Source organism: Cyprinodon tularosa, unplaced genomic scaffold, assembly GCF_016077235.1.
Source record: "Cyprinodon tularosa strain WSP-4 unplaced genomic scaffold, ASM1607723v1 ctg388, whole genome shotgun sequence".
In the NCBI taxonomy this organism is placed as follows: domain Eukaryota; kingdom Metazoa; phylum Chordata; class Actinopteri; order Cyprinodontiformes; family Cyprinodontidae; genus Cyprinodon; species Cyprinodon tularosa.
In genome coordinates, this window is record NW_024039105.1 from 1367498 (window position 1) to 1381496 (window position 13999).

At 36.5% G+C, this 13999-nt stretch overlaps 1 protein-coding gene across 1 annotated transcript; it reads left to right on the plus strand.

Moving 5' to 3' along the window:
• Positions 1-6661: 6661 nt before the first annotated feature.
• neurod1 (neuronal differentiation 1) lies at positions 6662-11441 on the plus strand. Its single transcript, XM_038297479.1, has 4 exons — positions 6662-6805; positions 7886-8151; positions 9568-9797; positions 10653-11441. Exons 2-4 carry the CDS (start codon positions 7898-7900, stop codon positions 11210-11212), a joined length of 1044 nt encoding a protein of 347 aa, XP_038153407.1. The 5' UTR covers positions 6662-6805; positions 7886-7897; the 3' UTR covers positions 11213-11441.
• Positions 11442-13999: the final 2558 nt, after the last annotated feature.

Below are 13999 nucleotides of genomic sequence, written 5' to 3' on the forward strand. Positions count from 1 at the left end.
GATCTGAATAGAGTGTTACTAACCTAGTAACACAGATTTCAGTCTGAAATAAGGTCTCCAAGAATAAACTGATGCTGGTGACGTTTGTGTGTCACTGGATCCTCTCCTGTTGGTGTTTTCTTATGAATAGGGTGATGTGACCTTCTTCTCACAGTCACTCAGAGCCAACAGTACTGCCTAATGATTGTTATTCAGCAGTAGGAGGGGGCGGGGCTGGGTGTTTGCTTTACTTCATATGAAATAAAATAAAACACACATGCCTGTTTTCTGCTCGATATTTTACCGATAAATGTTTACATTGAGGCCATGTGAAATCCGTGATGCTTTTTTTTTATTACTGATATTACCAATCTTCCTGATAGCACCTGCAGCTTTACCTTCATAAATCACAGCTGAGATTGATTTTAAGTTAACCATTAGCTGTCAGGAGGTCCACACTGATGTACAGATACACAGATCCACCAAGGCTGCCTGGTTACCACTTAACAGCCACTCTGTCATCACTATAACAACCTCTACTGCTGAGCAGCCTGCTCCAAAGTCCACATCCTTCTTCCTGGATCATCAAAGCTCATGCACCATGTCTGGCTTCCTAAGCGGGAGCCTCTTAGGTCATGCTCGCCATTTTCCTAAAAAAAACGCCATCTTCTCATGGTCCAGCTTATAAAGCATTCCCTATAAAGTGAATGTTTCTTTTATAAAGAAGGACATTTCTAATTTATTTCTAAAAATAAGTGAAAATTATGTTTAGTCTCTTTTCTACCTGCATGTAAAAACTTATTGCTGTGATTACTGTAATATTAACAAAAACAACCCTACACAGTAAAAGTCAAAGCTGGTCATTTTAGTTGATTGTCTGGTTGGTTCGTCAGAGCCTCCTCCTGTAATGTTTGCTGTAACTGCACAATTAAAATTAAAACTTAGTGTTTAGAAAGGCAGAACACCTAATTTAAAACAGTTAAGAACCTAGTATGAAAATGAATATTGAGTCAGTTTGAGCGAACAAATAGCTCAGAATGGGATATAACCCATTCCCTCATTAAGGTTACATAGAGACATAAATACTCACTTAATTGTAAAAAAGGTGACAGTGAATAAATTAATATTTTTTCATAATTGGGCACTTGTCATTCCTATTAATGTTGAGCATTAGTGGTGCAGCCATTGCAGGAAGCTAGTAAAATAAAAGTTTGAAACTGAGATGAGATGTTAAGGTTTAGGGGTGAATTGCCTCTGTTTAGTTTATAAATCTGAGTTATACAGAAACCAATAAAAAGTACAAAATTAATCAAAGGAGTATTAAGTATTTTAAAATAATTTTGTGGCCAGGGATGTTTCCTCTGTACTGACAAATACTAGACTGAATGATAGAAGCTCTCTGCCTACAGTTTATAGGCTGCTGTTAAAAGAAAGCAGACAATCTGTTCCTATTTCATGATCTACGTCTGTCTGTTTCTCATAATCCTTATTTATGATAGTAAGTTTTTGCCATATTCAGTTGCCGCCTTTTACAGCTGCTTTTTGTATCTCTGCTTCTGTCTCCTTGAACCCCAGTCGGCCTCAGCAGATGGCCGCTCACACTGAGCCTGGTTCTGCTGGAGGTTTCTTCCTGTTAAAAGGGAGTTTTTCTTCTCCACTGTCGCTACAAGCATGCTTAGTGTGAGGGATTGCCTTCGTGTCAATGAGTCAAAGCAATCAGCTGGTTTTCCTTAAATATATAACTGAATCAATTTGACTGTATGATCTGTTGAACTGTAAAGTGCCTTGAAATTAAATGTGTTGTAAATTCGGGCTATAACAATAAACTGAATTTAATTGAATTGTCCATATTTCCTAGTAAATGCCAATGAAATTCTGATTTCTCTGAGATTATTCTAACCAATTTAATAGTTTTTAGACATTATTGGTCAATGAAAAAACACTATGGGAAAGCAGAGATTATAATTCTTTGTCTTTGAGACAACTGGCAGCATTAGGTTTAAATTGAATGGATGTACTTTAATATAAATGCAATTTAACTGTGGTGTGTGGGAGGACCTGACCGCAACTGTTTAAACACTGCTTCTTTGTTTGATATCATGGAAGAACATCAAGGTATTGCAAAGATATATTAAAAACGGAATTTTGGACCAGATACTGCATTTTTTTAGATGGTTCAACATGACATTTAAATTTGTTATAGTTGTAAACACCCTGGGAGTGTACGGTGGTTGCACTGGAACTTCTGAAAGAACGGCTCTCTGTCACAAAAAAAAATAAATAAATATTTTTTTTTCTACAAATAAGAAAAAATGTCTCCAAAAGAAAAATGAATATATCTTGTGAAAATGCTTGCTGAAAATGTTGGAGAGTGTGATCATCCAGGAATGATCACTCAGAAAAGAAGAAGCCACTACTTTGAAAAGCATCATATAATCCTGACTGCACTTTGCAAAAGCACCAAAGACTTTCCGTTTTTAAGCATGTCTGACCAAAACAAATGTGAGAACACTACCTCATGTGTGAAGCAGAGAGGTGGTAGGATCATGATATCTGGGTATTTTGCAACAGGAATGACTGCTGTACATAACAAAATAATGAAATAAACCGACCATCTTTCAAATGGTGACCATAAATAACATGTTAATTAGAAATCGGCTTTAGGTTTAAAAGGTGAATGTTGTTTCAGAGTAGCCATCTCAAACTTCAAAACTTGGTCCCAGAGAATCCTGTGTGAAAAATTTTACCAGTTTGTTTAAGCAGAGCAGCCAGAAAATCTGACCCAGCTGCAACAGTTCCTTCATTAGAATGGCATTTGCATTTTATCAACTCCAAGGATCCCAAAGCATTTATTAATAGTGGCAAGCTTCTCTGAACACATTTTTTTTTCCGCTTTCAGCAAATATGAATAATTTAAACTCTATTTGAGCAAAACCTGGATAATCTCATCTTACTTTATTATAATATAGAGATATAAAAATCCTTTAATGTAAAGTATGGTAATATGGTGCATAGGGTTTCTAGTGATGATTATTAATTTGGAAATCTACCAACACTCTGCTATGAATGGTGACCAACTTGCATTGATGGGTGTAACATTCACGTTGAATGACATATTGAATTTTCAAACCACAGTTTATGCTCTTAAGTCACACCTCTATACTTGGTGGTTGGTTCTTAAGTAACAGACTCAGAAGTTTATTTCATTGGCCAACTTAAGCTGAAAGTTTGTTAGATTCATTCAGGACTTTAAGAGGCGTTTTTATTTTACCAAAAATATAAATCTGTTTTTTTTTTTTATGATTTTCTGTTTGAGGTAACATCAGTCCATGATCCAACTAAAAAACCTTGAATATGGCATCCTTGTCACTGACAGTAAATCTATTTGCTCTTGAAATAATAGATATATAACAGAAAAAAGAAGAAGAGAAATAATTAAAATGCTGTTGGGATAGTTGAAAATTTACTTCAATAAGAGATGTATTCAATATATTTTCACTCAGGCAAAATTAAAAGGTAGTCAACTGGAAAATGACTCAAGCAAGAGTTAAAAAGTATGCATTTGTTAAGAATTTAACTCAATTGTAGCAAGAGAGTTAAAAAAAATCAAATATTTCGAAATATCTTAAACAAATAAATTAAATTATAACAAAATTGCAAAGTCAGGCACAAGAAAAAAAAACAAAAAACTTTTCAACACATTTTTACAACCAAAGCTACAAAAACAATTTTCACAGTATGCAATTATATTAGAAAATGTTTAGAGGTAGAATTTAACATGAGAACGACAAAGAATCTATCAGCAATGAAGTTTAGTCTACATTAAAGAAGTTTTACTTAAACTGAAACTACAGTATAGCTCTATCTGGTGAATTTTGGATCAAAACATTTTTTTTCATTCAAAGAAGCAACTAAAACATTATACTCAAGATAAATTATTTTATTCTCTGATAAACCAACTCTGAAGGAAACAAATGTTTACATCTTGGAGGACAGAATTTGGTCAGAAGAAGGGGAGGATTTCAACTTTTTGATCTCTTTCTGCATCCTTCCATTAATCATGGGCCTTGTTTTCCGGTAGGTATAATGTTGTCCCACTCTATTCTATCATACTACCTCCTGCAGCAGTGTGCACTGGAAAAAAGTATAACCTTGCTCAAACTAAAAAAAATGATGTCCAGATATTACGTCTAAAATATTTGACTTCACAGAATCTGAATTGAATCGCTCGTTATGATATATTATGTTGATGTAATCAATAAATCTGCACATGACAACTTAAAATCTTTGCCCTGTTCTAAATGATTTTCTGAACATTTTAGTAGAGGAACCAAACTAATATATTGAAATTGGACCAACCTAATATACTTACTTTTAATTAAATTAAGAATTACTGTTTGTATAGAAACCAGTTAATTTAAATATAACCCAATTTGATTTTTTACATGTCATTGACTTTATTTCAAAAATAATTTCCATTTCCCATCTTACAAACTCTATACATCCTGGATAGGTTGCCAGTCCATTGCAACACAACCATTCACGCACACACCTAAGGAGAATTTAGAGAAGCCAATTAACCTAACAATCATGTTTTTGGACTGTGGGAGGAAGCCAGAGTACCCGGAGAGAACCCACGCATGCTCAGGGAGAACAAGCAGACTCCATGCAGAGTTGGTGCATTGCTAGCCACTGCGCCAATAAGCCACTCTGTCATGGTCTGGGACTTGGACTTTATCACATGCTCTGACTGCATGCAAAGCGCAGTTCACATTTGCCTCAAACAAAAAAAATTACCTGCAGGCCATGAATAAATATATACATATTGAGAGAAATCAAAAACTTTTTGGGTCCTTTGTACGTGTATTTAGTTCAGGTTGAATCAAACTTGATGTCTCAAAATCCAAAAAGAATGAGTTACACAATCAAATCAATAATTTTATCTAGTTTAGAGTGAAAAGCATTAGTTTGAATGAACAGTTACATGTTACAATTTTTTCAGCATGGTTACTGTTTCTTACAAGCACAACCCAAAAATCTATTTCCTCATAAATGTTTCACCATTAAAAGGAACTTAAATGTATATAAAAAACAAAAACAGTGTTACAACCAAGATCTAATCAACTTAAATCCATTTTCTTAGGTATCAAAATAAAATTATTGTCATGATTGGCTAATGGACTTAACCCACATGCAGAACACCAAACTGGAGACAGAGGAAAATTTAACAATGTTTATTAAGGACAACACACAGAGTTAAGGAGGACTGGTTCTGGTGCAGGTCCGGGACTGGTTTCACTGATATCTGAAGAGATGAGAGTTTGGTTAGCCAGGCAGTTAGATGGATTGACGAGTGAGTAGAATTCTGATTGTACCTTGAAAAGGTTCCGACAGATCCCTGAGAGAGGGGAACCGGTTGGGTCCAGAGACTGTGGAAGTAGCAGAGAACTCGGCAGCAGCAGCGTCTAGCTTCTGGCTAGAGAGTCTCAGACTTGGGTTTAGTTTCCTAGCTCTTCCCTGAGAGCTGAAGGTGGAATCCAGACTTAGATCTTCTGGTTTGGCTTCCTTGGGCAGGCAGGCAGGTTTCCAGGCAAAGCTCATCCAGAGCTTCAGACCTCAGTCAGGCTTTCTGTGAGTAAAGAAGACAGAGGCAGGTTAGAATCCAGTTCCTCTCTAGAGTCTACTGTGATTCACTAGATTTACAGAGGCTTAGGTTTGCTAACCAAACTTGGTCAACACTCCGGCGTCGAAGGAAGGTCTGACTGCTGCTTATAGGAAGGTCTTCTGATGGGCTGATGAGCTTCAGGTGTGCTGGAGGCTCCAGCCCAGGAGACCCACAGCGCTGTCTGCTGGAGACAGATGGTAGATCTCCAGATCCCAACAGTAACCCCAGTCCCTAACAGAAAACATAAAACAGAAGAGGATCCTCGGCGCCCTCTGGTGGGCAAAGCCTCAGGATCCCAACAATTATGATGACAAAAAAGAGAAACCTAGACAATCGCAGTTTTATTCAATGACAACAGTGTTATTTTCATCCTAACCTGTATAAAAATAAATATTTCTTGTCACTCAGAAAAATAATAAAGCTAGATGGTTTAATAAAATAAGTTATCAAGCTTATATGATGGAAAAAGAAATGAAATATGAGCTGAAATAATACATAAACTGAGTGATTTCCATGTTTATCACCCAAGTCACAACAAGCTTCATACATTCCTCCAACATCTTTAACATTTGCAACATAAAGCCAGTTATCTATATCTGCATTTTCCCCACAGCTATGATGGTGAAGATGTTTGCATCCTCCTGGACAATCATCTATTTTATTTGTCCTCATTAGTGTTGCTCTTATCATTAATTTCCTGCCATATCATTCAAATACAGCAGAATCACCTCAGGTGTAACTTGGAGGATATCAGTATTAGTGCTGACTGATGGTCAAGTTTCCCCACAAAGAGAAAAGGAGGAGAGAGAGAGAGAGAGAGAGAGAGAGAGAGAGAGAGAGAGAGAGAGAGAGAGAGAGAGAGAGAGAGAGAGAGAGAGAGAGAGAGAGAGAGAGGCTACAAGATTCGTCACGTGATCCCCGGGAATGACGTATAGGCACCATATGGCGCGTGCCGGGAGGGCGGGACCTCGATATGCTAATTACTCACGGGCCCTCGCGCGTGGATTTGGTGTGTGTGTGGCTGTGATGCTGAGTATAAAACCAGCAGCATCTCTCGCGGTCCCCAGAAAACACCCATCAGATCACGCACAGTCACGCACGGACACAGACAGAGCGCGCGGGATGACTGCGAACTGACGAGCAGCTCCCATTAAACTACAGGTAAGTTTTGGACACAATTAATTGATTTTGACCTCTTTAGAATTCAGGATACTGTTATTTTTCATAAGAATATTTGAAACTAAAACGTCACAATTTATTTGATCTGTAGACGGTCTGAATATTTTGGTTTGAAAGAGTTTTTGTTTCCTGAAAAGGCAGTTTTCTAAAAAAAAAAAAAATAATAATAATAATAATAATAAATAAATAAATGATGGATAATAATAGTGTTTCCATGTTAAATGGTTTATTTTTTTATTCGTATGTTTTAGTAAAATTAGCATTAAATGTTAAACATTTTTATTTCAGTTTGCATAAAAACTAACTTAAATCATCCAGTTAGATCTTCTGTGCTGTTTTGTCTTTATTAATGTTCAGCTAAAATGAATGAAGCGACGCCAAATGTTTCCACGCACCTCCGGGACAAATCAGCAGATTATGAGAAATAGCTGATTTGATTTGATTAAAAGCAATAATAAATTATTATTATTATTTTTAGACACCTGAATTTATTATTTTTTATTGTTTTATTTATTTTCTCCACCATGAATGGAGAGAACCCAAATAAGGGCAATTTTCTCTTTCTGGATCAGCGTTTTGATTTTGTTCTATTGCGTTTGTATTTATTTTACATTTACCTTTTTTTAAAAAAAAAAAAAAAAAAAAAAACGGGAGGGATCCCTTTTAAATTGTGGAATTAAATTAAGTTAATAATGATCAACATTTTTGGTCGGTTTATTTTGCGCCAGGATCACATTGATCCAATTTGTTGCGCTCAGACCTCTGAAGTGCGCACTTAGATTGGGAAGGCCAAGGAGAATTAAAATTGTCCTTCCCTTCATACACTTTGCACAATTATTTAAATCACATAAGATTCAAGATTTATTTCGTGTCAAATTATTTGTGAAGGGTAGAAAACACCCATATTAAAAGGCTTAGGTCCTGGAAATAACATTCCCGATGATGCAGAAAAACGGTCGTTTGAAAAAAGTATATTCAGTCCTTGCATTTACTGATAATATAAATTAAGTAGACATTTTTAAACATGTTTTATTTAATCAAATATGAATTTGTTTCCTGCAGAGAATCAGCATCATGACCAGGTCTGTGAGGGAGGAGCACACCTCTGTGGAGTCGGATGAGCTCTGCAGCCCTGCAAACAGAGAGACCGACGGAGCAGGAGTCGGAGTGGGAGCTGGGGAAGAGGAGGACGACGACCTGCTCCATCATCCGGAGGAGGACGAGGATGATGATGATGAGGAAGACGAGGAGGAAGAGGAAGACGGGGAGAACAAACCCAAGAGGAGAGGGCCTAAGAAGAAAAAGATGACCAAGGCTCGCCTTCAGAGGTAAGGTCCACCTTTGAACATGAGGGAGAATAAAGAAAGGAAGAATGGAAATAACATGAACAGACAGTAGAGTACAACATACAGCCAATACTAAAATAATGGACAAATGACTTAATTATCTATTAGATCACTTTAAACAGATTCTTTAATCTATTTCTTTAATCTAAGACTGAGGACAAAAGTTTGTCAGAAATTTTAATCACAGTTTTGTTTTCATTAACAGTAACATTTCTTGTATAGCCTGGAGTCATGAAACATGTGAGAATGAAATTTTAGAGCTGTCAAACTTTATATCAGACTAGTTCCTTGTACTGTTTGTGGATAGTTATCTTTGCGCAAACAACATTAGACTTTAGACAGATTTTATTTGTCATTTTGTTTACACAAGTGTAAAACAAAAATAATTTTCGTTCGGAAACAACTCACTGGACAATTTCACCTTTTTAAAAGTGCAGCCTTGAAAAACAGTAAAAATGACTGTAAATTTACAGTTCTAACTTTTTAAAAAGTATATATAAATAATAATAAATAATAATAATAAATATAATAATAAAATACAATACAGTAACCCATTCTACAAAACATTCATTAGTCTAATGGCAGTAGGGACGAAACAGTTTTGGAATCTACTAATAACCACATCTTACAGAACATATAAAATCAGATTACTGGAGGGCATTTTGTTATAGATATTTAACTCTGTAGAAAGTTATTGCTTGGATGTAAGTTTAGATGTAACTTTCAATTGGTATGTTGAGTAATAAAAATTTAAACCAAATAGTGTGGGGGGGGGGGAATCAAACAGTATACTTAAACTAACAGGTTGACTTATAAACTTTAAAATATTTGAGTTTCTCTGACAGGAGGAAATTGACCAGATGAAATTTAGGACAGGGCTGGTTCTTATGAGTGCTGCTCTGGGCAATCCAGTCCTGTACGGCTAAGTCCATCTTGCAATATACTTACAATTTTATTTTTACAAATTTAATTACCTTAAAATTTATGAAAAACTTCCTGCTCAAGTATTCATATTAGTCATTTGTGTGTGTGATAATATACGTTTAGTATAAAATATCTCAAATGAGGTTTGACTCAACTAAATATTTTGAAATTTAAATGGATGATAATTAGATTAAATGTAGGTTCTCAAAAAACGGGAGAAAAAACAATTTAAATTTAATACTGAAATTATTGCTGCAATGAAGTTTCTTCTACACACAACGCAGGTAGATACCTCCTTTTTGAATTCACGCTTAAGTTAACAGCAGACTTGTTAAGCAAGTAACTGGTTTTCAGTTGATGATGCCCCCTAACCCATTCCGACCTGAGCAGGGAGCCATACTGCCTAAATCTGAGAATGCCAAAGTTGGATCCCTTTTATAAACACCTTAAATACCTCTGCTTCTGTCTGTTCAGGTTTAAGATTCGTCGGATGAAAGCCAACGCCCGGGAGAGGAACCGCATGCACGGGCTGAACGACGCTTTGGAGAGTCTCCGAAAAGTTGTCCCTTGTTACTCCAAAACTCAGAAACTGTCCAAGATCGAGACACTGCGCCTTGCCAAGAACTACATCTGGGCTCTTAGTGAGATCCTACGCTCTGGCAAGGCCCCCGACCTCATGAGTTTCGTCCAGGCGCTCTGCAAAGGTCAGAAGCTCTGCAGTCCGGTTTCCTGGCAAATAGAAAATACACAATACAAATAAATTAATAAACGTTACAACATTTATAATCACCTTAATATGTTAACTTTTTAAATAATTGTTTCAGCTTTGAGGAAGTTATCAGATGTCCATCTTCATAATCATGATTTATTTACTGACACTTACTCAACAATAGTTAATATTTATTTTTAAGAATCATTAACCACTAAACTAAGAAGTGGTATTATATATATTGGAAGTTGGTGAATATTTAAGATTTGGTTTGTTGGTGAATGAGTGTAGAATTTAGCAAAAATTAATAGTCCATCTTTTTTTGTTTTCACAAATTGAGAAAATGCATTACACTAATAACACTCACATTGCTTTGGTTTTTAGAAATAGAATAAATCAGAATTCTACAACTGTGATCATATAAATCTAAGGTTTGATTTCCCAGAATGATTTTATAGATAGCAAATTCTCAGGTATTGGTGCCAGTGCATAGCTCTTCATTATATTCTCGTAGTACTTACAAATTGTTTGTTGCCTTTCTGAGAAACAAAGTTTGTTAGAAGTTGACCTGTATTCCAGACTTTAAAACTATCAACACAACAGAGCAACTTGAGAACTATTTCCTTTTTTTTTTTTAAGAGTTTCAAACATAGATGAATCAAGGTTTCTAGATTAACGCTTCCAGAAAATGCAGGGCTCATATTAACAGCTTAGAGGAACTCCCCCATATAGAGAAATGATCTAAGCCACTCAGCATTCTTCAGGAGACAGGGTTGAGTTATACATGTAGATCGCATTACGCTTCATATCACTGATAAATACTGACCTATCACTCCCTCTGTGTTCCCAGGTCTGTCTCAGCCGACCACTAACCTGGTGGCGGGCTGCCTTCAGCTGAACCCTCGGACCTTCCTTCCAGAGCAGACACCAGACATGCCCCCACACCTTCCCCCTGCTGGTGCCGCCGCATATCCTGGACATTTCTCCTACCAGAGCCCTGGACTCACAGCCGGTTTGCCCAGCCCCCCCTACGGCACCATGGACCCCTCTCACATCTTCCACCAGGTCAAAGGTCAGCCATACGGCTCCTTGGAACCGTTTTTCGATGGAGTCCTGGTGTCAGATGCCCCGGCGTTCGATCCGCCTCTCAGTCCACCGTTGAGCATCAATGGTAACTTCTCATCCTTCAAGCATGAGCCTGTTCCAGCCTCCGAATATGACAAGAGCTTTTCTTTCGGTGTGCACTACGGAGCTGGAGGAGCTGGTGGCCATCCCCCCATCTATGGCAGCGGGGGGCCCAACCCGCGGTGCGGTGAGCTGCAGGTGGAACAACTGATGGGATTTGACGGACACTCGCACCACGAGCGGCTTATGAATGCCCAGTTAAATGCCATCTTTCATGACTCATGAGGATGATGGACAGTTAGACTGATGTAGACAGACAGACCATGATGTGCGAAGACTATCACTTTATCGCTGTCCTTCGGTCTCTTCTTGCTGTTCATCTTTCTGTCCACATCTGTCTTTAACTCCTCTTTATGATGGCAATTCAACAATGCCATAAACTTCTTTATAGCGCTTCACCTGACAAGAGACGCTCCTTGAATGTCTTGTCAGAGTCCATATTATCATAAAAAAAGCAACAATCAATGAGCAATAATCTGGAGAAAACTATGCAATTTTGTTGAAGGCTGAACTAATGGTCAGCCACTGATTCCAAATGTTAAAAGATTTCTCTATTTTTTTGGGGTCATTGTGTGAGAGGCGAACTTGCGCCGGTGTCGGGCTGAAGTGTTCATGTTGTTTCTAAGTGTTTTGCTTTTTATATGGTTTCTGTAGCGTTATGTTATAATTTCATGTGACTCTTGTTCATATTTTATAAGATAGATGTTTATAAAATCCTTTTATTAAAAGAAAATCAATGTGATTCACCTGTATGACTCATTTTTATTTTTTTGCAACATTACAAAAAACAATGGTTTGGACAGATTCTCTTAGTTTCTTCAGAGCTTTTATTTACAAAACATACCCATAGTTGCAATATGATAATAAATAATAAAAGATAATTGTGTTTGCCATTCTTATTTTAGAAAAATCTAAAATATATAAGCCCTTTTATTCAGATGATTTAAAGATTGCAAACATTTCCAGTTTACAGAAATTAAAATCCTACTGATTTCCTTGCTGAGTGAACCCTATAAACAACACTATCGTACTTTATGAAGGACAAAACAGTGATTGGTGTGTGGGTGTGTGCGTGTGTGTATGTGAGGGGCACAGATGTTCGTTCTGCAGGCGAGATTTTAATTTATGAAAATGATCTTGTTTATGCATGAGAGCCCCACACCCAAACACACACTTAGCTCAGACTCACACTCTAATGTCCTACTGTTTGATTGTGTGTGTGTGTGTGTAAGTCAAATGGGACAATATGGTGGCCATATCCCACCATTTACCCTCCCTGTTGAAATGGGATGTTTTTCACCAACTGAATGCAGGGAAAAAATAAAACTATTTTTCAAGTGATAAAGAAAATATTTGATAATATTGCTGTATTTCTGAAGGAAAATACAGTAATTTGGCTGCCATTTTTTTAACATAATCAGTTTATTAGTTGATTCATTTGTCAAAAAAATTTAAGTTAAATATATTATGGTGGTTTAATTTATTCCCTAAATGTTTAGCTTTAGGATAAAAAATACTGAAAACAAAAATTGACACAAAAGTCATTAAATGTGTTTTCTTTCAAGTGAATATGTAGCTGATTATGTGCAAAGTTAAGCATAAAATCATGGGTTGTAATAGGCAACCTTTATAAATAGTGACATAAAAACCAGATTCTGCAAGCACTGACTTCCCCAGGTCTTTGAACCTTAAAATGTTGGGTAAATGCATAAGAAGTCAGCTCTAGAATTTGGTAGCAGAGAGGATGTAGTGGTCATTCTGCACTCCGCACTAAAATAGTCAAGTATCAGCTTGAACATTGTTTTTGTTGCCAGAGTTGAAAATACAACCATTTTCATTGAGTTGCCACAACTCCTGGTTGAGTTCTGGGTTACCATCCTACATTAGTGTGTGTCCAAGGTTGGTGTCTGGCATAAAGAAGAAAACTAGGCAATTGTTGTTTTTTTTAGTTCACTAGTGCAATAGTGAAGAGCGTGTTATTGCACTTTCTACTGTTTCTTTAAAGCTATTTCAGCTATAACCAAATAGAAACACAAAAAAAGCTAAAAAACAAAACAAAAAAAACTCTTGGGCATCAACCAAGATGTACTATCAAGTTTTTCCATGGTATAAGCCAATAACTGAGCTCTGTTAGGCCCAGATATACCTATTCTTTGTAAATGTTACAAGATTTACAAGGAATAAACTTTTCTTTTTTAAGTGATATTGGGGGAAGAAGCATTGTTATATCACAGACCTAGTTAGTTTTTTTCAGTATCAAGAAAAAGAGAAAGTGGAATCTATACTGAGCTCCTTGAAAAGCAAATACATAATGCAGGTTAGTCTTTTTGCAGCATGAAAATATCCTAGAATAACAGTTGCATTAGGAGCATTACCTTTGTATTGTAAGCAGCCTTTGTGATCGGGGTTTTGTATTTCAGTCTGTTGGCTGATCATAACACTGATTAATGCAGATTTAAACTCAGCCATCTGTCAGCAGGACACATGCTGAGTGAGTGTTTCAGCCGAGGCTCATAATATGGAATTAATACCGCAACACCCCCAGGCTTCCTGATTGGCTGGCAGGTGTCTGTTAAATAACATCACACATCTAGACAACAACCCAGGTGTATCAAACTGTTGGATGCCATGAAAGACATTCTTCATGTCTCTTGTCAACGGGTGTAAGTAGTTCTGCAATGACAAAAGCAGGGGACATTTGGCCATTATAATGCATCAAATTCTACCTGGGTTCAATCATAAGACCTTTGTATTTTTTTTTTTTTTTTGCTGATTAATGCATTTATTGTTTTAATGAATATTGACTGTTTAAGAGTTTTGGAGAAATATATTTTGATAGACTATTAATGCTAGCAAAGTGTTTTGAATAAAAAATCCTATTTATATTATATTTATATAGCTTTTTTTATTCTTTCCATCTTCAAATCCCAAGAGTTTAATGGTTGAAATATTTCACAACAATGGAAATTATCATTTTAAGAATAGGCCACATACTATCTGGGTTCGTTGTAT